Source organism: Notechis scutatus, chromosome 7 (assembly GCF_049901735.1).
Source record: "Notechis scutatus isolate UNSWTSFEM ecotype Mainland chromosome 7, rNotScu1.2, whole genome shotgun sequence".
Classification (NCBI taxonomy): domain Eukaryota; kingdom Metazoa; phylum Chordata; class Lepidosauria; order Squamata; family Elapidae; genus Notechis; species Notechis scutatus.
This window is the reverse complement of record NC_142015.1, coordinates 25,970,901-25,995,382: the sequence shown is the minus strand read 5'-3', so window position 1 is coordinate 25,995,382 and position 24,482 is coordinate 25,970,901. Positions and strand designations below refer to the sequence as shown.

Below are 24,482 nucleotides of genomic sequence, written 5' to 3'. Positions count from 1 at the left end.
TTACCAACCCCTTCCAAAACTTGCTTTGGACACCAACAAGTAAGACAACCCCATCACGAGACCAACTTGACTCAGGTTACTGAGACATATCAGTGGACCCACTTGTATGGATTTTTTTTAAAAAAATGTTGCTTAAACAAAAGAAGACTTTAAGCAATATCACCCCGAATCAAAACGCCGAGGAGAACTTGTCCATTCTCTTCTTACACCAGGTTTCTGCTTTCATGAGGAGCTCCAAACATCAGGAGTAAACGTCACCGCAAAGTGTACAGTTCCACCACCCACATTCATCGAACTGGGAATTAATTTAAGCCAGGTTTTTTTTTCTTCAATCTCAGCCATTTTTAAGATGTGTGGACTTCAACTCCCAGAACTCCCCAGCCAGCAAAAGAATTCTGGGAGTTGAAGTCCACGTCTCTTAAAGTTAGTAAAGTGTGAGAAACGCCAATTCAAATCCCACCAAGACAAATGATTCTTTGCAAAGCACCGGCCCAACTGCCCAGCATTTCCACCCCGGCCCTCTAAACCTCCCCTCCTCCCTCCAACATCCCCCGGCACCCCACATCTCCCCCACGCAGCCCCAGAGGAACTGAGCACCGCCTGGGAACCAAGGCAACCGCATCCTTTACCTCTGAGCAGCTCTCCTGCACGACATCCCCCAGTTTTTCCCGGGCCAGGCAGGCAAGCATTTTTGTCACAAACGCCTTCCCACCCCAAGCACAGAGTTCTTGGATCACGCTGAGCAACTCCTCCTGCCTTGGAGAAGATCCCCCTCCGTTTTCCTCCTTCCCCCGGAGGCGAAGATGCACAGCTGATGGCAACCTCTCCCAGGGTCCGTTAGGGGCAGCTCCTCACTGTACAGGGGATCCTGGGCCCCTGCTCAAGGCTTGCACTGGGCATGCTCCAAGGAGAGCAGCCGCTTGGGAGATGCCTTCCCCATCGGTTCCCGCAGAACTGCTCCTTCGGCAAGTCCCAGGAACAAGACAGGAAAAACATCTGCAACATATTTCCAGAATATGCCGGCCTCCCTCTCTCTCCATTTGACACAAGGAAGCTGCGAGCACTTAAGGGAGGAAGGGAGGGGAGGACGAGGAGGGGGAGGTCCGAAGTGCTTGGCTAAAAAAAGGGAAATGCATTAAAATACACACACACACACACACACACACACACACACACATATAATATACGTATATAGGAACCCAAAGGTTAACAGGATTTCCAACGTTGAAACTCTGGAAGAAAAAGCTGAAAGTTAGCCCGAGCAGAACACACATTTCATTTATAAACACAAACTTCGGATCGCCTTGCAGGAAAATCTCATTCAGCGAAGTTAATCAATCCCCCCAAAACAGCTGCATTGTTTGAATTTTACACGGTTCCAAGGGGCGTTCCTAGGGAAAATAGGGGTGGAAATCAAGCAATGAGAAATGGTGCCTGCATTTTGTTTTTAAGGTGGACATTACTAATATACTATAGTAAGGGGTAAAAAAAACAAAAAAAAAACAACCAACCCGTAATTTTAAATTACGGTTCACCAAGTCACAGAGTAGTTACAGAAAGCTATGTGAAGCTTAGTGGGTTCTTCCAGCAACTTTGAGGTCGTGAGTTGTGTTGCCCTCTTAAAGTCTTTTCTGCCTATTTTTTAGAGTTTTAAAAAGCAGAGCTGAACAGGTGATCAGAGTGGAGATTATACAGTGCCAATGAATATTGATTTATTTATCTGCACAAAAGTGGGGCAACCATCAAAGGGCGAGACCCAGGAAGTGGATAGTTAATGCAAGACACAGTTAATATCTCAGCCATATTCGGAGCAATGAGTAAAAATGGAATCGTGCAAAGATACTTTTCTTCTCCACAGTGAAATGACTTTGCTTCTCTCTTCTTTTTGGAAGATATTTTTTTCTCTCTTTTTAGAATACAGAACAATAGAGTTGGAAGGGACCTTGAAGATCTTCTAGTCCAGCCCCCTGCTCAAGCTCTACCATTTCAGACAAGTGGCTGTCCAATCTTTTCTTAAAAGCATCCCATTTTTTTAAACTATTTTAATGGGGGATGGGGTCTCTCAACACTGTTGAGAAAACAGATGGGGAATTATCAAGGTCGGCCTCGCAATAATCCTGTCTGCAGAGCTGACTATATACATTTAATTTTTTTTTTCAATCAACCAATCCAAGAAAACGTTTTTTCTGTTTTCCTGTCTGAGCCGCTCAGGGCGGCTTCAAAGAAAGACCCAATGAGGTCAATGGACTATTGTTCTCCAACTGTCTTCCTTACCCGCTTTCTGAGAGAGAGAAAAGGGCACAGAAATGAGATAAAAGCTAATAAAAGAGGGGATTTTGCAGGACGGGGTTAACAAAAAATCAAAACGAGGGTGTGGAATTGTGCGGTGTCTTTTTACAGACAGCACATGTGCGACACATGCCGAAAAAGGTTGGGGATTCAGTGGCACCGTTGTGGCCACCATCCTGATATTTTAACCCCCTCTCCATGCCCCTGCAATAAATGTAATTATTCCTCGAGTTATGGCCATAATGGAACCTGCCTATGATGGTCGTTAAATCATAATGGTTGTAAAACAGGTCAGCCATGTGACCAACCTAATTTTAGGACTTTTTTGCCTGTTTTATGATCATGGAGATAAGACAGATAGAACTTAGAATAGGGTAGGGAAGGGTAGGGTAGGGTAGAGTAGAGTAGAGAATATAGAATATAGAATATAGAATATAGAATATAGAATATAGAATATAGAATATAGAATATAGAATATAGAATATAGAATATAGAATGGAATGGAATAGAATAGCAGAGTTGGAGGTCTTCTAGTCCAACCGCCAGCTTAGGCAGAAAACCCTATATCATTTCAGACAAGTGATTGTCCAATCTCTTCTTAAAAACCTCCAGTGTTAACAGCACCCCTAACTTTTGCAGGCAAGTTGTTCTACTGATTAATTGTGCTCGCTGTCAGGAAATGTCTCCACAGTTCTAGGTTGCTTCTCTCCTTGATGAGTTTCCATCCGTTGCTTCTTGTCCTGCCTTCTGGGGCTTTGGAGAATAATCTGACCCTCTCTTCTGAGATATTGGAAGACTGCTATCCTGTCTCCCCTAATCCTTCTTTTCATTAAACCAGATATACCCAGTTCCTGCAACCGTTCTTCGTATGTTTTAGCCTCCAGTCTCCTAATCCTCTTTGTTGCTCTTCTCTGCACTCTTTCTAGAGTCTCAACATCCTTTTTACATCATAGTGACCCAAACTGGATGCAGAATTCCAAGTGTGGCCTTACCAAAGCATCTTCATTCTTTACCTGTCCATACACCTGAGTGCTGGACTTCCCAAAATGTTACAAACATGTCAGATCTCCGCTTCTTAACTTCGGAGGTCTCAGTGCACCCAAAACGAACATTTTACACACAACCTTTTTAGCATTTCCAAAGTTACAACTCTTGGATGCAGACATCTCCCTACATAGTATTACAAAAAGGATGTTTATTATTGTCTGGTCAAAATGCCCACAAAACCCAATAGCGAAACATTCACAACTGCAGCATGTCAAAAGCCCCCCCCCCTCCTATAATCTCGGGGAGAAGGGAGCCGTAGCTAATTAAACCAAATTGGACTTATTAGTGGAAGACACCGGGGAATTTTGAATGCAAACCGGGGACAGCTGTCTCTCGTTCTTAGCACTTAGCTTTTAAAAATGGCTATTTTTTTTTCCTCCCATAAATTCTGAAACCCTTCAAAATTCTCACTGAGATGTTTTCTGCCAGAAAGAATTTGCAGGATGACCCCTCTTCAAAGCAGTATAAATATTGGAAAGAGAAGCAACAGGGCAGGCTAAGCAATATTGATGGGCGGACTGTGATTTGAGGATTTTACCCTCAGGCTCCAAAGAAGCAGTCCTTGAGTTATGACCATAATTGAGCGCTGCGATTAGGAGTTGTGACGGTCATACAGCAGCTGACCGCAGGGCCAGACCCAATCTTTTGCAGCAATTCTATACATATAAAAGCAAAATACCACTCACACATCATCACAAAATCTACAAACTTGACATTTAGCCCTTATGTTCTTCTTGGCTTCTAGGGGCTCACTAAGAAAGGATTTTTCGAAATGACCATCAGAGCATTCGTATTTCCTATATTATTATCATTAAAACGCTCTGACGCTGAGGAGTTCTACTCCCCCTCCCACCTGAAAATAAATCTCTTCCAAATGCAAAACACACAAGCAGAGGAGTTTCAGTTTCAGAGCACCAAGCAACTTTAGTACAGAACAGTTGAGCTAAGCCACGCCCATGCTCCTTGCTGTCTCCTTGCTGACACAGCAAATACTGTTTCAGTTTCCAAATAGCCCTCAACTCTCTCACACACTGACAGGACGCTAGCCAGATGAATACCGATGGATGCTGGTAGGCCGAGGCAGAATTTTTTTCTCCTTATTTTCCTTCCCAAAAACTAAGCCCGATCACAGTTAGTTTCGTAGCGAAGCACGGGTACCCAGCTAGTTGTTAAGTAAATCCGTTATCTGCCATGGAGCAGATTTTGCAAGGCAAAAACATCATTAAATCACAATTGTGTAATTGTGCAAACAGCCGTAAGTTGGACTGGTTGCTGAGCATCCAAACTGCAGTCATGAGACCAGGGGGAAAACCCAGATATCGTAATTTTGAAACCGGGTTGTAAGTAGCTTTAGGAGAGTCCGTCGTAAGTTGGAACAGTTGGTTATAAGTTAAGGACCACCTGTTTCATTCCAGAACCACAGTATATAAAATTTACTGCTGATTTGAGACCCACAGGGGAAAAATCCCCCTCAAAAGTAACATTCCTGTCTTCCATGATTCCTGAAAACCAGCCTTATAAAAATTGATATTCCAATTTCCCCCCTGTTTTGATTCTTTCAAAAGGGTGTTTCTTTTGCCCAGGCTGAGATTTCAAAACACTTAAGAGGAAATCTTGGATCGAGCCCTGAAATCTGAAAACTGGTTTTAAGAGGCGGGAAGCTGACAAAAATGATCTCCGGATTTGCTGAGCACGGTATCACCGGAGTCTGTTTTTTGCAAATAAAAATAGACTTTTTTCCAGAGAGTTGCTTCTGCCCCTGACTTGCAAGAGGGACAATAACGCCTTTCATTCATCTCCAGAAATCATAATAAATGAGGTCATTGGAGCAAAGCTGCTCAGGCCAGCTTAGGAAAGAGATCAGCTGTCAACAGGAATGGGCAGGGTGATCAAAGAAATGAAAATATGACACTCCAGTCCTAGTGCGAAGCCCCCCACAAAAGACCCTTCAACTTACATTCATAATTAGGAACAGAATTTCCACTGTTAAGCAAGGCAGTCTGTAAGTGAGTTGCACCGATTTTTTATTCCAAATAATATCTTATCATTTCCAAAAATAAACTTCAAACATTCTGCTAAAAGTACTCCTGTAAAGGTTACACAGAGATACCTGTTAATGCAGCCTCAAATAAGCAGAAATTAAGGAAAGCAGGCAGCAATTTTACTGCAGCAGGGAATTCTTAGCTACCTAAAATATAAATTTACACCTGGTTGATAATGACCTCTGCTGGCCAATTCTAATAAAATAAATTCTTCTGCCCCCAAATATCTTCATTTCCCTGTCCAACATGGTCTGTGCCACAGTATATTCAGGCATCATTCCTAATTTTTTTTACCTGCATATTTTAAAAACTAACATGCATCCTCTGAGTCTAAGTATTTCAGAGCTGCCTTGTGAGACCAACCTGCATTTTGCTCCTAACCAATACATAGGCAAGGTATGGACACACATCTCATTGGTTACCCTCATTATAAAGATAGACTACTTGGCGCACGGGAGGCTCTTTTGAGCTTAACAAGGCACCAAGGACCCCAATCGATGGGAATCAAGGTGAGTCCCAGCTCTAATCTTATCTTTATTTTTGTCAATTTTATTGTAATTCCTTTCTTGGATGGTTGCAAGGTACTCACAGTCGTTGAGATTTGGGCAACGTAGCAATTCAATCAATTTATGATTAGTATTATCCTTCAAATACTTCATTTATTAATTGTTGGAAAACTTACTGAAGTTTCTCTGGGCTGTGACGGATAACCAGAGCTTCCTTCCTCAGCTGGGGTCTCCATGCTGGCATTTAGAAACCTGGATGAGCAAAGGTGCAGAGATCTCCGAGCAAGCCAAGGTCCATTTTCCGTCTTCAAAGACTTCAAGCTGTCTATGCCACCTGCCAGAAAATAAAAACCAGGTGTGTGGAGAGCAGATGTTGCAGGAGAACTGCAATAGTCTATGCTGGCAGAACGGGTCTACGCTGGTAGAACAGGGTTGCCCAACTTGGCAATTTAAAAAAAAATTATGGACTTCAACTCCCAGAATTCCTGTTCCACCCATAGACCTCTGGGAGTTGAAGTCCACATATCTTGGCAAGTTGGGAAAACCCTGTGGTAGAACATCAGGAACACATACACACCCATATGCACATATATAAAAATCTACCTATAGAGGAGATATATTATAGATTTTTCAATTTAAATTTAATTTCAATCAGAATAGAGCTGGAAGGGACCTTGGAGGTCTTCTAGTCCAGCCCCCTGATCAAGCAGGAGACTCTATACCATTTATATATAGATACATAAATAGCTACTGGTAGCTAGCTAGCTAGCTATATACATCAATATATATACTACAGATATATGCTCTAGCTATATGATTGCAAGTCACCCTGAGTTATCCTGTGATAAATGGGCGACCAGTAAAATTTAATAATAATAATAATAATAATAATAATAATAATAATAATAATAATAATAATAATATATTTAATAATAATAAAATTTAATAATAATACATTACCATTTGCAACTTTCCTAGCTGGCTTCCTAAGAAATATAGTCAATGGGAAAAGCTGGATTCACTTAACATGATCCGCTCAACAACTGCAGTGATTCGCTTAACAACCATAACAAAAATGCTGGTATCGATGGAAATTCCTATCTCAATTTTGGACGTAGAGGAGGATAATCTGGCAAAGGGCTCTTATATTTACATCCAGATTGTAGACTGACAAAACCTTCAGTCTTCCTCTGAGAGTATTATGGAAGGCCCCTGAAAAAATTCTCCTCAATGTCAAAACATATCAAGCAATGGTGATTAACTTTTGCTAATGTATTTGCTGCATACAGTATTCCTTTTTCATCCTTTAAGTTAATATTCCACCATCGGGGGGGGGGGGGGGGGGACAAATCCAAATGGCCTCTGTAAAAGTGAACTTATTATGCCTTATTAAATTTCTTATCGCTGACTTTTTGCTCTTTCTATGCACGGAGCCTCACTTAAGTGCTGCTTTCTACAGAAAGGGAATATCAATGTATAAATTAAAACCCTAACTAATAAACCTGATCTATCGCAGGCTCTTCTCCATGCTTATATGAAAGCACTAAATTTAACAGTTTAATAATTCATAATTACATTTAATTGGAGGTATGGAAGGCTGGTGCTTTCCTGAGCTGAAACGCTCTCTATCAGGGGATTAAAAATAAATTGGAAGGAACAAACGTGCCCCAATAAGGCTCTGTCATCCTTAAGTTTCCTAATATCCACTTTTCCGCAAGGATTATTCACAGGGACAATTTGCACAGGTTTCCACTGGAAAACCAGCACTGAAATTCACTCCCCCCCAAAAAACTGGGGGGGGATAATAAAACCCAAGTTAGCCTCAACTTATGACCACAACTGAGCCCCAAATTTATGTTGCTAAGTGACAAAAACCCACCAAACTTTCCACTCTCCCAAAAGAGCCCACCCACCATCTTCCTTTCTCCTTTTAAGTCCAACAACTTTGTGACTATTTGCAAAAAACCCTCCCCTGCTGGTGAGCCCCCCCAAATTTTTGCAACATTGCAAAGTCCCTTCTGTGCCCCCCAATTTTTTTTTGCAATATTACACTATTCCCTGCTGCCCCTTCCTCAATTTTTTTGCAACGTTGCAAAGTCCTCGCCCCTTTTTTTTTTGATTTTTTTTTTGTTTTTTCGTTTTTTTGCAACTTGCAAAGCCTTTTTTGGGGGGCCGCCCCCTTCCCAAACTTTTGCAACCCAGCAAACCTCCCCCTCCCCGCTTGGAAAAGCGGCCCGACCCGGCAAGAGGAGCCCCGGGACTGACCGGGGGAGGCCAGGCTCGGGGCTCCGGCCCCCATGTACCCCGGGGACCCAACACCGGGGGCTCTTTCCCCCACCCCGAGACCCACCTCGGGGGTCTCCCCGCCAGCAACAGCAGCAGGCCTGGCCCGGCGGGGTTGCATCGCCTCCCGGGAGCAGCCGGCCATCCCAGCGCGTTCCCGTTGCCTTGGAGACGCGCGCCGCAGCTCCCCCTGGCGGCTGGATCGCAAACCGCATCCTCCCTGCTTCCTCTTGCAGAAAGTCTAATTTTTAAATCCAGATTAAAACAAACACGCACACACATTGCTGTCATTTGAGTTGTGCTAAGGTTTGGCCCTTTTGTATATGTGTGTGTGTGTGTGTGTGTGTGTGTGTGTTTGTTGCATGGCAAGCTGCCCGGAGTTGCTATATGGAGAGCCGGATGGAAATTAATTACAAATATAAATATAAAATATACACACTCACACCCCGGCTGGAAATTTGCTTGATGCATGGCCCGTCCTTGGGATGTGAACTTGGAGGGTGCGATCACTCACACATTCACACACACACACACAGACACAAAGACAGAGGCAGTTGTTTGCAACTTGCTGATAAAAGCCAAGTCAGGAGTTAATCCAATGGGCAATCCACCTTGATGAGAAAAAGAGGAAGGAAGGAAAACCCAGGGGAAGGATGACATTTTTTCCCACAATAAAATCAACACAGCCTCCAGGGTTAATTATAAAAAATATTTATTCTTCTGTAATAAAAGGTGCAGCTCATGAACCAGGAGCTAGGAAATTATTAACTACCTCCGATAATTCTCTAAACACCGAAAGGAGGAAGAAAACAGACCTTTCAAGACACGGACTTTTTTTTTTCCAGAAAATTTTCCTTTTAGTAGGACTTCTAAGGTTATTAAACTATTGGTGGAACAAATATTGATCATTAGAAAAAGGGGGTGCACAGATTTTAACATTTTTCAGCTTCTCAGCTGCTGAAAAGGATCCCAGAATCCATTTCCTTCATATAATGTTTAACAGAGTAATTGCTCCATTTTATTATGATTTCACCAATGGACACTGTCCAGTTACTCCAATTATTTGCAAGAGAAAACAGATCAAGAATTGTTCGTTATGAAAAGCATGTGTGAAAGTATACACCAGCAAAAAAAAAAAAAGCACAACCGGGCCAAAAATAAAATAAAATAAAATAAACTTCCTTTCTGAAGTTCTAGAAAAACATTTCACCCACATCCATTCTCGTGGACTTTATAAGGCCAGAATGAGATCCGTTCAGGCTGAAATACGCTTAAGCAATTCATAACGTAACAGTGAGGCTGGCTAAAAATTAACCCTGATATTGAAGGATAATTATTGCAAGGTTACATCTCCAAAACTAAAATGAACAGGTTGATCAGCCTGCCTGCACCCACATAGAATTCACAGGGTTTGCAGGTGCTAATTCTTTTTTTTTTTTTAAGGAGATTTTTGTGCTATATCTGTAAAAGTGTTGCATAAATTAACTTGAAAACAACCAGCAACTGGTACTTTAAAGTGGGATTTAATACTTTAAAAAGAACATGCAATATTCCCATACTTAGGTGTGATGCTTCCAAAGATTTGTTGACACTGGAGTTCTGTTTTTGAATGGCTGTTGGCTTACACTGATGTTCCTGCCCAAGCATAACTTGCATCAAATGAACATTAAAATAACTGGCATTTATTTTATTCCCCAGTTTATTTTAAGTTGGGAGACTCCTCATACTTCAGCGTCTCTGAACATATTGTCTTCTCCAATATTTTGCACTGAAATGCTGTCTGTGTTTACCAAATTATTTTTAAATTAAATATAATTATTGTCACTGTGAATCTCAATATTCAAAATCCTGAGAAGACCTTTTAAAGTCATAAATACAGTTTAGAATTTTTTTAAAAAAAAACCCACTTCATAGTATCTTTTAGATTCTTTCCGCTGCCTTGAGGACTAGCATGGTGATCCTTTTAAAATAATATTTGAGCGGGCCGAGCACTGAGAGATCCAACCCCAATTTCTAATCTGATCTCACTCCAGTCCAATAAATATAAATAGGATTTGGAAACACAGAAAATGTGCCTTCGTGATTGATAAAATTCAGTGCAAATAATAAACATAAATTATTGGGGGCAAACTCTTTTTTTTTTTGGAACAAAATCGGGGATCACGTTTCTTCTATTGTTAAAAAAAAGTGAATTTCTCTGTTACTTAGGGCAGTCTATTTGTGCTTCTTCACAAAATATTGGATTAGCTGTTAACTATATGGAACCTTTTTAGCCAAAGTCGATCGTTTTTCAGGCTAAAAATTCTGCAGATAAAAGAAGCTTTTCTCCCTATGTTTTCCACAGCAGGCAGGCAGGTGTATCACCAATCCTTACTTATTCAACAGAGTCAAAGGTTGGATCTGGAAAGTGAATTTCCTGCCTTCCACTCCTAGTTTCACTAGCTGTGAAAACACACAGACAAACAAACCTGACAGACCAACTTATTTGTGACAATATTTTGAAGTTCCACAGTAGTGTGTACCCAACAGTAAAGCAAGAGAGCCCAGGGTGATTCCTTTAGGGCTGTTTCGCTCTTCTGACATTTAAGAAGTCCTTTTGGGAGTCCACTATACCCACTAGGCTATCCTTTCTCCATTTAAATGCCTCCCAAATATTGGAGAGACGTACTCCCACAGCTCTAGAGGAGTTGGGGAGTATCAAGTTCACCCTTGCCTGGTTAACAAGGGATGGAGCGATGCAAAGGATTCCTATGTCTTTTTGTAAGCACAATGACGCCAGATTTACTCCTTGCCTTGCTTGCGTCAAGTGTCTTCAATGGTCATCCTTCTCTGCTGACCTCTCTTCTCACCGCTATCATTATTGGCAGGACAAGAAGCAACAGGACAAGAACCAAACAAGGCCAGGAGCAATCCAGAACTAAGGAGGAATTTCCTGACAGTGAGAATAATTAACCAGTGGAACTACTTGCCACCAGAAGCTGTGGGTGCTCCATCACTGGAGGTTTTCAAGAAGAGATTGGACAACAGTTTGTCTGAAATGGTATAGATAGGGTTAGGGTTAGGGTTAGGGGGTTGGACTAGAAGACCTCTTAAAATTCCTCCTAACTCCTGTTATTCTTTATTCAGTTGTCTGATCCACACACTGGCTGGGGAGTTCTGGGAGTTGAAGCCCACCCATCTTAAAATGGCCTTAAAAGCTGAGAAACATTGCTTTAAAGAATGATAGGTCAACGATCTCGCCATGTAGAAAGAGGACAGCTCTTCACACCTTTTTTGCCAAGGTCCTCGCCCAACACCATTTCCAAAAAACGCTTCCTTCCAAGGATACACACTCTAAGGAGCGGGGGGGCCTGATCTTCTTTTCCTTGAAAATAATCTAATTTTAGCACGTGGGGAATCTGCATAATTTTTACATCATAATTAAGTCTTTTTCCCGGATCTGTTTCACAGCGTGGAAATTATGCTGGGAATCCCCTCTTGTAGAAAAATTTCATGGACCTCTTTGTCCTGGGCAAGGTGCTTCCGTGGGATAAAAAGGGATCATTTGTTTCCTCACGAGCTGAGCTGCCGAAGGAATCGTCCACTGGATACACAGAACAAGGAAAACCCACGTCTTCCCTACCAACGGAAGAACATTTCCAACAACCCACAAAATTTCACATGTCCGTTGCCCCCAGGAACTGCTGCAAATGGCTGTCCAAGCAAAGACACCCTCCAGAGTTTTCTGTAGTGTAATTTCCCCCCAACCCTTTAATTCAAAAACAAGCCCTCTTGATATAGAGACATCCTGCAACGATTGCTTGGAGGAGATTTTTTTTTTAAAAAAAAAAAATCTTGCAAAACTTCCATGTTGCTTATTCCATATTTCGGCTGGGCTTTGTCCTCCAGCTGGCTCTCTTGCTCGCTCACACCATCCAAGAAGCCATTTTCCCTCTGGAACTTATTCACTCCTCCCATCGTCCAAAGGGCTCAAGAAAAAACTCAAAAAAAAACCATTCTTCCTCCGAGAGTCCATTCTGACCTGATCCAGATTGTGTATGCGTGTGTGGTGTGTGTTTTTTGTTTTTTTCCTTTTCTGAAACAACTGAGCACCTGCGGTTCCTGGATGTCATTTCCCTCCAGAAATGGCCTCTTTGGCACTTATACCAGAGTCCCGTTCTTGTTGTCGTATTTCAGGGGGGCTCGGGAGAAATTGAGGGTGGCGTATTCCGTCGCATTCTGCGTCTGGAGGTTTTTCACCTCCCCGGCTGAGCGTTCGCGGGGCTTGGTGAAGACCTGGATGTCGGCATAATGCACGCTGCTTTCATCCGGCTTCATGTTCTTCGGCTTGCTCACCGTGGCGTAGACCGGGAACTCTGAGACGTCATCGTAGACGGGGGCCACCTCAAGGCCCTTGGGGGAAGAGAAAGAGGGGGGAGAGGGGAGAGAGAGGGGAGGGAAAGAGAGAGGGAGGGGGAGAGAGAGAGAGGAAGGGAGAGAGGGAGGGAGAGGGGAGGGAGAGAGGGGGAGGGAGAGAGAGAGGAGGGAGAGGGGGAGAGAGAGGGAGGGAAAGAGAGAAAGGGAGGGAGAGAGAGAGAGGAAGAGAGGGGAGGGGAGAGAGAGGAGAGGGAGAGAGGGAGGAGGGAGAGAGAGGGGAGAGAGGGAGAGGAAGGGAGAGAGGGAGAGAGAGAGAGGGAAGAGAGAGGGAGGGGAGAGGGAGAGGGGGGAGAGGGGAGGGAGAGGGAGGGAGAGAGGGAGAGGGGGAGAGAGAAAGAGAGAGAAAGGGAGGGAGAGAGAGAGAGAGAGAGAGATCAAATCACTGAGGCTCAGAGCAAACTTTTAGGAAGAAGAAGCTTAAATCTAAGCGGCACTCGCTCTCCGTTCTTTAGCAAGAGCACAAAATATTGGGGGAAACTCTGCCCTCCAGGAAGCTAAGCTACATAAAAAGACAGTTTGTACCCCATAGGACAGGGATTAAATTAAACAACAGAAATTTTGCACTCCTTTGTGGTCGTAAGTTGAGGACTCCGTTCAAACCCCTGTAAGAAAGGTACGGAGCTGTTTCTTTCTAGGTTATACCTTCCTTTTCCTTTTCTCTCTTTCTTCTCATTCCTCATTCGTTTCCTTGCTCTTTCCCCACAAATTTTTTTTCCCTTTCCCTTCCAGGTAGTGCTTCCCACGGACACAATCGAGCCCCAGATTTCTGTTGCTAAGTGAGACATTTGTTAAGTGTAATTGTGCCCCGTTTTACGACCTTTATGGCCATGGTTGTTAAGCTAATCCAGATTCCCCACTGACATGGCTTGTTCGGAGGTTTACAAAAAAGGGGAATTGCCTGATTCCCCGGGACGCTGTGACCATCACAAATAGGAACCCGTTGCCCAGCGTCCAAATTTTGATTGTGCGATTGCATTGGTTGTAAGTATGCAAAACGGTTGTAAGTCCCTTTTTTTCAGTGGCACTGCAATTTTAAAACATTACTAAATGAACTGTTGTAAGTCAAGGATACCTGTATTTTCTTTTTCCCTCGCATGTTTTTATTCTGCAAATCATGGTTCAATTAAAAAATCGTGGAATAAAAAGGAAATCCTCTCCCTGAGGATGGAATTTATTTACCTTGTTGCTTTCCGGGGTCTGTAAACTCGGCTTACTGATTCTTGTATCTGTAGGGGGAGGAAAAAGATGATAATTGCTGAATTGACATCGCTCGGCCCCCTGAAATCACGACTCCGAATAGAATGAGAAAATTCCAAGGGCCTGGGGCTTCTTTTCGTATTGAGGGAAATCAGTTAAACCTTGCAAAATAGGAGAGCAGAGTGAAATCCCCCCAGATTACCTGGAGAAGAATGTCTGCATTTAAATCCAGGCTCATCTCTAACTGCCCCTGGACCCACAGACCTGAAACCAAGGACCTTGGGATTCAAAAAAAATCTTTAACCAATCACAAACTATGCAAAATTACGTTGTGGGTTGTCCTTCTGCCTTCTCAGCATGCGAGTTTTCAAGCCACGGATTGGTGTTATTTTGCGTCCATGCGAACTCCTAGCTAGCTGCTCGTTTGTTTCTAAGCAAAAAAATAAAAGAATTGTCTCCCAACTAAAATTCTCAGAATAAAACCATAAAAAGAGAGAGAGAGAGAGAGAGACAGAAAACCCCTCGAAACAGCAATTCATGGTGGAGGAGATGAATGTGACCCCGTTGTCCCGTAATCCTCAGCTGAGTGCCAGCAGCCTTCATTGTGCACATTTTTAACCCAATAGGCCCCCAACTCATCCCCTTGGTGGGCTGTTTCCCATGAAGCCTCAAGGCATCCTGTGCCCATGGCAACGTTCAGCCCAGCAGAAGGATCCCAATATTGCTGGAATTTTTCTGCTTGTTTCTTTGCAAACTTTCCCCCAAGGTGCTTTGCAAGAATCAGTTTCTCTCCCAGGAAGTTTTTTTTTTTTTTTTTTTTTTTGTATTTACTCTCAGGAAAACGGTGCCTTATGCAGAGAGGCTGAATTCAGATGTTTCTTCGCCCCGGAATATTTCTGCATTCTCCTCTCCCAGATCCCTGTCACATCTGTCCAGCCACCTCCACCACCTGTGACCACAATGGATTTCTTGCCTGGTTGCCTTTCTATGCTGTCTAGCGAGACTCACTGGGGCCCTGTGCATGGGATCAATGAATAAATACATCTCTATGGCTCACCTGGTTTTTCTTTGTACCTCTTCAATAGCGAAGGGCAACTGCTATTTCAGAAAAGAGAGAAAGAGGCACGAATGAATTTTGAGATTATTCAAATTCTGACACACAAACACACACACCCTGTTTATCACAAAACAAGACCTAACTGGAAAATGAGTCCCAGCGTGATTTTTCATAAGCCTTACTCCAAAAATAAGCCCCAGTTAACATCATCAAACAGAAGGATGCATTTAGTACCATATTTCCCAGAAAATAAGCCCTACTCTGTCTTTTGGAGCAAAAATTAATATAAGACCTGGTCTTACTTTGGGGGAAAGACGTGTGTGTGTGTATGTATGTATATATATAGAGAGAGAGAGAGAAAGAGAGAGAGAGACAGACAGACATGTGTATGTGTATAGGGGTATAGGGGTGTGTGTGTGTGTGTGTGTGTGTGTGTGTGTGAGAAAACGAACTAATTACTCAGAATTCCTGCCTGTCCTTTGAATCTTCCCCTTTTGGGCTTTGTTACTGCTGCCCCGCCTCTTATAAAGTATTCACTCTCTCATTATTAACATTATGAAGTCCTGAGACTTGGCAGCAGCTTGGATGGTAAAAGGAGTGGCTTTCTGAATAGTTGCCTGTGGAGTTTCACATTCAATTCCATTTCGGTTTCCCAGGAATAGGAAAATGAGATTAAAAAGAGAAGAGAGGTCCGATAACTTGCACCGTAAGGAATTCAAGAGTGCAGGGAATTCACCTCCTTGCTCTACTTAGCCCAAAACCGGTCTGTCCTTTCTGACGTGCCGTTCAAACGGGATAGCTTTAAATACAACACTTCTTTTTTTAAAAAAAAAAAAATGCCCCGCTTGCTCCTTCTTGTCATTGGTGCTGCTCTCTGTGACCCCCAAAATAGCGACCAGTTGCAGCCAGGGGTGGGATTCCAAAATCCCAACAACTGGTTCGCTGCCCAGTTGCTGGGTGGGCGTGGCCATTGTGGGCGTGTCCTACCGGCACTTCCGGGAGGGCCATTTTTCACCGTCCCCAGAATCCCGAGGCTTCCCTCGGGCCTCTGGGAGGGCGAAAACAGCCTGTCCCAGGCTCCAGAGGGCCGCTGGAAGCTGGAAACAGGCCCGTTTCTGGACTTCCGGAACTTGCGGAAGGCCCGTTTTTCCCTCCCAGAGCCTCCACACGGACCCTGCACTTCCCTGCATCCAAAACAGGCCATGTGGAGACTCCTGGGAGGGGCAGGATGGGTGGGCGTGGCCAGCCAGTCGGTTTTGGCGAACCAAATGTAAATTTAACATCTGGCTCGCTCAAACCTGTCCAAACCGGCTGAATCCCACCTCCTGGTTGCAGCGCTCTTGTTTAGGAGGGTCTTTGAAAATCTTTCTCCCTCCCCTCCCCACAGGGGATGCTCTGAGCTTCCTTGCCACATGCAGGCTCTGCCTTCAATCTGCCTGTCGGCATCATCCCCACCTTGGCCTGGCAAACGTTTGAACGTGAGAAGTTCCTGATTTGGCTCTTTCAAGAGATTGGAGCAACCTGAACTTCAGCGACTTATGGAAAGCCACAGAGGGATATTTTGGGGTGGGGGGGGAGGAGAATGGCAAAGGGAGGGTACTGTGGTGGAATCCCACATCCCCACCCTCCTTTCTCTGTAAAATGCCAAGGGCAGCTGGGCCGCGAGTCAAAACAGGGCGACTTTCTGCTGAAGAGACAGACACCCAGTGCAAAGTCTCTGTAGCCTCAATCCCTCCCTCCCTGAAAGGACCATTGGGGGCGTGAGGGATATCCAGACGTAACAACCAACAAACCCATCATCCCCAGATGACCCAAAGAGACCCCAAGACCCCCTCCCTTTTTCCAGCCCTCCAAGCATGGAGGGGGATTAACTCTTCTTGAAAGAGGACACAGCTGTTCTGCAGCTTTCTTTGGTGGGGGGATTCAAGACACACACACCCCAAGTGGTGGGATTCAGCCGGATCAGGCAGTTTGGTGAACTAGTTGTTGGGAGAAATCATTAGGGCAGAGAACCAGGGGTTCAATGATTTGAATCCCACCACTGCTCCCCACCACTTCTGTCCCTTCCGGGACATCTCCCTCCCCGGACTGACTAAGGAATCTCTGCAGCCGTTTTCATCCCCTCTGCAAGACAAAAGAGGCTGTTGCCCTTTAGAGACAGGGAACAGCAGCCAAGGCCGATGCCAAGGCTGCCTTAAATAGTTCGGCCTTGCATCGGAGGGGATAAGCCCATCATTGGCGCCTCCTCCATCGTTGGCATCTCGGGCAAAGAATTAAAAGGGCCCAGGTCGCTTTTTTCCTTTGTAGGGGAGGGAAAGAAATAGATGGCAGCCCTGTTCAGTCCCCACCACCACCTCAAAATATATCCTTTCCCCAACCTCCGCAGCTGGGAGACGAGTGGACTTCAAGTCCCAGAATTCCCCAGCCAGCGGTGTTGCTGGGGAATTCTGGGAGTTGAAGTCAGCAGCCCTCTCCAAGCAGCTGAAGTGGAGAAATGCTATTCTAGGTCAACGTTCAACCTTGGGGATGTAAGAAGAAGAAACCCCCCAAATTCAACCTTGATCTTGACGTATGAGTTTAGTAAATAAACATTGTAAGCACGCAGTTCTTATTTTTTATGTAAAAGGGGAAAAAAACAACAACCAATGCTTCCAAAGGAGCCGTTCAGCAGATTGGCATAGATTGTGTGTGTGTGTGTGTGTGTGTGTGTGTGTAGGACAAAGGAAAACACTGTCATTTTTCAGGGGGGGCTGCAGGTAGGCATATGGGAAAGAGGGAAGCAATGGCCCCACTCCAGCCAAGATTAATTGCCAGAATTAAACCCCCTTCCCCAATCAGTGCGACACTTCTCAGCATGTCCCCTCGGTGGCGCTGTTTCTTCCGATTTGGCCCCAGCAGCTGGATCGCCTTTCCCAGGAAGCTAAAAGCGAAGCGAAGTTCCCACTCCGCTTTCCCCAGGAAAACACACACACAAACACAAACACACACACACACGCACACAGAGGCACGGACACAAATACACACACACACAAAGGCCCCAAAACCAGAAAGTCTTAAAGCAGGAGTGTCCAAATCCTGGGCAACCGTAAGACTTGCGGATCTCAACTCCCAGAATTCCCAGAACTTTAAGGCGTGTGGACTTCAGAGAAGCTGGCTGGGGAATTCTGGGAGTTGAAGTCCACAAGCCTTAGGGTTGCCAAGGTTGGAGGGAGACCCGGGGGTCAGAAGCTAAAATCCCAAATTCCCAGGAGGGGGTGGAAGGAGAGCCCCCTCATTCCCCCTCCCTCCCATTTAAGTTTCTCTCCTGGGCAATGGCCCCAAGAGAACTTCTGTGTTTGTGTTTGTATGACTTAGTGTTTGTGTGTTTGTATGTGTGTGTGTTTCTCTCTGTGTCTGTGTCTGTGTTTGTATGGGTCTATTTGTGTGTGTGTGTGTTTGTCTCCTTCTCTGTGTGTTTGTGTGAATTTGTGTCTGTTTGTCTGTGTTTTTGTGTTTGCATGCATGTGTGTTTGTGTGTGTTGGTCTGTGTGTTTGTAGCTGTGCCTGTGTGCGCTTGTATGTGTGTATTTGGGTTTGTGTGTTTGTTTGTCTCTGTGTCTGTGTTTGTATGGGTCTATTTGTTGTGTGTGTGTGTGTGTGTTTGTCTCTTTCCATCTGTGTTTGTGTGAATTTGTGTCTGTTTGTCTGTGTTTTTGTGTTTGCATGCATGTGTGTTTGTGTGTGTTGGTCTGTGTGTTTGTAGCTGTGCCTGTGTGCGCTTGTATGTGTATTTGGGTTTGTGTGTTTGTTTGTCTCTTTGTGTCTGTGTTTGTATGGGTCTATTTGTGTGTGTGTGCGCGTGTTTGTCTCTTTCTCTGTGTGTATGTATGAATTTGTATGTGCCTGTGTTTGCATGCATGTGTGTGTGTGTTGGTCTGTGTGTTTGTAGTTGTGCTTGTACGTGTCTCCTGGTGTGCGGTGGGCGCGCCCGGGAGAAGCGCCCGCCGCCCCGAGAGCCGCTCCCAGAAACCTGCTCCTCCTCCTTCCACCTCTCGCTCATCGCGCTCGGACTACAAAGCCCATCCTCCTCCACGGCTCCAGGCGGGGCCGGCAGGGGGGCGTCCCGGGAGGGGGGAGGCTCCCTCTCGCCCCACGGCCCCAGCCCCGCCGCTCCCGGCTGGCCGCCCCCCCCCGCCCCCTCCCGGGTCCCGGTCCTTCCCCGGCCGCGTTGAGCCCCCACCCAGGCGGGGGTGGGGTGGGGGCGCTCTGCGCATGGGCAGAGGGAGGGTTGGGGTGGGCGGGGTCTCCCTCTCCCTCTCCCCCGGGACTCACCGGCCGGCGCAGCAGCCGCAGCGGTTCCCCATGGCGCCGCCCGCCGCTTCCTGGCCCCGGGATGGCAGCCCGGCCGCGGGCGAGCAGCAGCAGCAGGAGGAGGAGGAGGAGGAGGCGGCGGAGGAGGCGGAGGGCCGGGCGGAGGTGTCGCCTTTCCCGGCCGCCCTCTGCTGGCGGCGCGGGGGGCGCCGGGCTCGGCCGGGGGAGGGGGGGTGGGGGGGCGTTGCCCCACCTTCTGCCCCGCGGAGCCCGCCTCCCGCCGGGCAGGGGAGACCCTCCTCCGCAGCGCTCTCAGCCGGCAGCCGCTCCCAGCATCCCCAGCCTTTTTGCTCCCATCATCCCCAACCTTTCCAGCACTCTGCCCCTCATGCACAACCTTTTTGCTTCCAGCATCCTCATCCTGTCCCATCATGCACAGCCTTTCCACTCCCATCATCCACAACCTTTCCACTTCTGGCATTTGGCCCCGTCATGCACAACCTTTCCACTCCTAACATCCCTCTCCCTGCCCCATCATCCCCAACCTTTCCATTCCCATCATGCACAACCTTTCCATTCCCATCCCCTCCAACCTTTCTGCTCCCAGCATCCCCCTCCTGCCCCATCATCCCCAGCCTTTCCTCAGCATTCTGCCCCATCCTGCCCAACCTTTTTGCTTCCAGCATCCTCATCCTGTCCCATCATCCCCAACCTTTTCCATTCCCATCATCCACAACCTTTCCACTTCTAGCATTTGGCCCCGTCATGCACAACCTTTCTTCTCCCAGCATCCCCCTCCTGCCCCATCATCCCCAACCTTTCCATTCCCATCATGCACAACCTTTTCATTCCCATCCCCTCCAACCTTTCTGCTCCCAGCATCCTCGTCCTGTCCCATCATCCCCAACCTTTCCAGCTTCAGCATTCTGCCCCATCATCCACAGCCTTTCCACTCCCAGCATCCATAACCTTTCTGCTTCCATCCCTCCCTCCTCCGCATCCAGCCCCATCACCCCCAGTCATTCCATTCCCATCATCCACAACCTTTAGGCTGTTGCAAGGAAAGAGCCGGGGGGGGGGACTTCTCCCCCCAGAAAGTCCCCCCACTGGGAGAGCTGATCCGGGACCGTACCAGGGCCAGGGTGGGCGCCCACCGAAAAGCCAAGATGGCGGCCAACAATGCTGCCATTGAAGCCATGTTGCTTTGGAGGCGCTGTGGTGGTCGCCATTTTGACTTTTTTGCCCTGCTTTCCCTTTGATGGACCCCTGTGCTGCTGGCACTCTCCCAGGGAAGATGCTTTGCCCATTTTGACGGGCAAAATTTTATTTCCTCAATACAAGATTTTCTCTTTTTTTATTTTTTATTTTTAACTTTTGGACAAACATACACAAACAAAGCATAAAACCATCTTCCAATTACGTACATACGTCGGTTGGTTACAAATTTTTTGTGCATCTTCTCCATAGTCTTGCTTACAATTGTTTGTATAGATTCTCATATTATCCATCAGATATCATTATTACTCATTTATTAGACTAAACTATTATTCCTTCATGTTATATTCAAAGTTATTCAAAGTTTTAAATGGATTTATAATATAACAATTCATCTTATCATCCTAAATCCATCCAATAATAATACATCTTTATATTATATTCTGTATAATTCTGTTCTCCTTATATTGTGAAATTCTACATGTTTCGTTACCATATTTTATTTTCTAACCAATGATAAAATAAATCCCATATCTCATAAAATTGTTTTATCTTCTTCTTCTCTCATTTCACATGTCAGTTCACTCATTTCAGCACATTCCATTATCTTCTTAATGACTTCCTCTCCCAATGCAAGATTTTCTTAAGTGGGGAGGGGGATCAGAGGTTTTTTTTTTGGGGGGGGGGTGTATTACGCTTGGCTTTTCACGAGCAGCAGATCTTCCTGGGGGCTTCATGCCAGATCCCTGGAGATCCTCTCCTACGTACCCCACCCTTCCCCAGATCCGCAAAGAAAGCAGAAAAACAGGACATCCGCCAGGAAAAGCTGCGTTTTGCAAGGGGGGGCAGGCAGCCCTGTTGGATTGCGGCTCCCTACAATACGTGCAGCAGCTGTTAAATGCGGAGGGGGAGGGCAGCCCTTCCGAGAACAGCATCCGCAACACGTGGCCCCTTCCTCTGGAGCCCCCAACCCAGACAGCCTGGATAGGAGGCCCGGATTGTCATTTGGCAGGAGGTGGAGAGGCGGAAGGAGAAAGACGGACACCTGTCGGGGTGTTTTCTTGAGTGACAACCCCTTTTCTAACAGGAGGGGGGCAGCTGCCAGGTGGACAAAACCTCAGAGGAGACATCTGAAAATACTTACATCCATTTCCCCCCCTCCCGTCCTCTGGAACGGGGGGTCTCAACCTTGGCAACTTTAAGCCTGGCGGACTTCAATTCCCAGATGTATTATTTTAATTTATTATTAATTTATTTAATTATTAATGTGTTAATTATTCTGGGAGTTGAAGTCAGCCAGGCTTAAAGTTGCCAAGGTTTGGAGATGGGCTCTGGAACATCGTGCTCCCCCCCCAGGTGAGATCTGCACCCATCCCTTGAAGACCTGTCTCTGCCAACTGGCTTGGGACCCCAATGGGGTTGGGGTGTTGGTGTTAACGGACTGAGATAAGACCCCCCCACCTTGTCCCCTGTGCGTTGTTTACCCTTAAAATTTGTCAGTTTTAAACCAGTTGTGTTTAGTAATCATCATCTACTTTTTATGACCCCCATAAATCCCTTGAGAGGTGGAGACTAGGCAACTGAATGGAGCCAAGTGTTTACTGGCCAGATCCCTTTCCTGTTGCCAATACGGAGTTTTGTTCGGCAGATATATTCTCATTGGGCCCAGAGAGAGAAATATCTGCCTCCTACCTAGGATCAAACTCACAGCCTCCTGATTGTGAGGCAAGAGCTCTGCCTCTAGGCCACCGCATCAGCCTTGTATTTAGTAATAGCAATACTGCTACCGTTTATTATTTTAATGTTTTCTAATGGTGATTTATTGATTGCCTCTAGGCAAGAGGGGCGGCATAGACATTTAATTAATGAATAAAATACAGGTAGTTTCTTGACTTACCACCGCAACCGAGACCCAAATTTCTGTTGCTAAACGAGACAGTCGTTCAATGCGGGTTACCCCATTTGACAAGCTTTCTTGCCGCGGTTGCTAAGTGAAACATTGCAGACATTAAATCATGAATACGACTCTTAAACAAATCCGGCTTCCCTCACTGACTCGGTTTGTCAAAAAGGTCACAAAAAGACGATACTGCGACCGTCATAACCATGAGCCAGTTGCCAAGCGTCCTAATTTTGGTCACGTGACCGTAGAGACTACTGCCGCAACAGCCATAAGTGTGAAAAGACGGTCATAAGTCACTTTTTTCCAGTGCCGTCGTAACTTCAAACGGCCACTAAACGGACAGTTCTTAAGTCGAGGACTATCTGTAAAATAAAATTTGACATGAAAGTCCTGAAGACCCCAAGAGGAGATGTGGGGTGGGGGGAGGCTTTCTCCTGACATAAATGGATGCAAACTTGCCCGCTTGGGATTTGTTGTGGTTCGCCGGCAGCCGGTGCAGACAGCAGAGGAATCAGACAGTGGTGAAGAACGGGGACCAGTCTGGGAGAGGACTCGGACAAGGGTCCTGCGTCCGATGCAGAGATGTGGCCAGGACCATCTGGGAGTGGGGTGCTGATTCTGGAGCCTTTGGAGTCCAGCAGCAGCGAGGCAGAGGAGCAAGGGCAGCCTGTTCCCAGTGTGCATGTGCACAGAGCTGCTAGAAGGCAAAAGCAGCTGAAGCAGAAGGGGCGACTCGGGAGTAGGGCTGTGAGGTGATTGCCCCTCCCATAAGGGATAAAGGTCAGGCCAAGATGATGATACCTTTGCAGGAAGCAAAGGAATCGATGGAGCCAGACCGGAAAATCCAAAAAAAAACCAAACCCACGTTTTGCAAGGCTGCTCCCCTCGGTCCCCACTCTGGGTTTGTGTGATGACCCAAAGGGGCGTGGCACAAAGGCAACACAATCAGATAAACTGTAGGAGTCCCTTTATTAGCTCCAATTTTGCCCCCAATGTCCTGGTTACCGTCTGGTCTGGAGAAAAACCCTCCCAGGAGCAGCCTTGGGCTGCAGAGAATCAAGTCTAAAACATGGTCAACAAAAACTGTAACTATAAATCCAATCAAGGCAAGATGAAGTAATTAGTCCAGCAGGAATTCCAGACGTGAAGGCACGGCAATAACTCAACATGATGCCAGGAAGATGCCAGGAATGCAGATAACCGAAGTGAACACAAGATAAACTCACGTTTGGTCCCAGCATACGCCGCACTCAGCATGCATCTCTTTTAAACTCTCATTCCCAGGTGTGGTTAATGAAGGGAATCAGGGCCCTTTCCTTCCCCGTAAGCCACACAACGCACGTTGCTCTTTTCTCCGTTCCTCCCTGCGTGCCCTAGGATGAAGAGGGGGTGGGCCTGGGTCTTCCTCTGAACTTTCTCTCCCTTGTTCTACCTCTTCCCTGCTCTGCCCAGCCGGACTTTGCCCTTCCCCAGTTTCCTCCACAGCCAACAGAGCCACACTCCCACTCCCTGTCAGCTGTTCGTCTTTCTCCTCGGATTCAGACTCTGGATTCAGACTCCGACAGGGGCATGATAGTTTGTGTCCCTGGAGTCGCTTTTCAGCTCCAGTGCAGAAACACAAAAGCTTTCTCAACAACACTCCTTCCCCCACACCCGCTCCCTGAGCCACCAAGCCAGTCCTGGCTGCCTGATCACATTCCCTTTTCATAACACGCCTGTGGGCACAGAAAGAGCCCCCACTGAAGAGTGCCCTCAGGTGCGTTTTTGTGCTTTTTGTGCAGGTATTCAAAGGTAATCCCTGGGTTTTTTTGGGGGTGGTGGTGGTGGAGGCTGGGGGTCCATGTGGGAGATGAGAGGCCAGCCATCATTGGGCGCCAAAACGGGAGAGGGCATTATGCCAAGCCGTGGAAGATCAGATCACAAGAATGTCTGGAGTCCAGGAAGATTTGGGACCTCGGGAAAGCAAAGTCCAATTTATGGCGAATAGTTTAACCAGCGGCGCAAATGTTTAGCCTTGTCCCAAATGCCGTTCTTAGCAAGAACACGTTGAATTGCAACCCACAGACAACAGGTCCAAATTCTGGCTCCTGTCATTCACTCCCTGGAGAGCCAATTTCCTTGACTTTCCAATTTGTCTCTGCCAAGATTTTGTCAGGACAAAGCTGGTAAACCGAGTGTGTTGCTCTTGGAATCAAAGGGAAGAAGGGTGACCTAGGTGATTGATAAAACTTGTGAAA

The 24,482-nt window shown here is 46.1% G+C and overlaps 2 protein-coding genes across 2 annotated transcripts in view; both read right to left on the bottom strand.

Annotated features, from left to right (window-relative positions):
• The window catches only part of DIXDC1 (DIX domain containing 1), a 42,889-nt gene extending 34,563 nt beyond the window's left edge, over positions 1 to 8,326 (bottom strand). The window contains 2 exon segments of the mRNA XM_087970191.1: positions 6,061 to 6,218; positions 8,235 to 8,326. Of these exon segments, the coding sequence (XP_087826317.1) occupies positions 6,061 to 6,120 (60 nt within the window). The 5' untranslated portion in view covers positions 6,121 to 6,218; positions 8,235 to 8,326.
• A 531-nt stretch (positions 8,327 to 8,857) lies between these two features.
• Positions 8,858 to 19,342, bottom strand: C7H11orf52 (chromosome 7 C11orf52 homolog). Its single transcript, XM_026680950.2, has 4 exons — positions 19,149 to 19,342; positions 14,838 to 14,878; positions 13,763 to 13,809; positions 8,858 to 12,559 (listed from the first exon to the last, which is right to left on the bottom strand). The coding sequence occupies exons 1-4, from the start codon at positions 19,178 to 19,180 to the stop codon at positions 12,308 to 12,310; spliced, it is 372 nt and encodes a 123-aa protein (XP_026536735.1). The 5' UTR covers positions 19,181 to 19,342; the 3' UTR covers positions 8,858 to 12,307.
• Between the last annotated feature and the right edge of the window lie 5,140 nt (positions 19,343 to 24,482).

Excerpts from the sequence above, each read along its gene's own strand:
- C7H11orf52 (XM_026680950.2), bottom strand. The coding sequence starts at position 19,180 with ATGGGGAACCGCTGCGGCTGCTGCGCCGGCCG. Across the intron at positions 13,810-14,837 it reads GAGGTACAAAGAAAAACCAG|ATACAAGAATCAGTAAGCCG; the intron begins GTGAGCCATAGA and ends CTCCCCCTACAG. Across the intron at positions 12,560-13,762 it reads AGACCCCGGAAAGCAACAAG|GGCCTTGAGGTGGCCCCCGT; the intron begins GTAAATAAATTC and ends TCTTCCCCCAAG.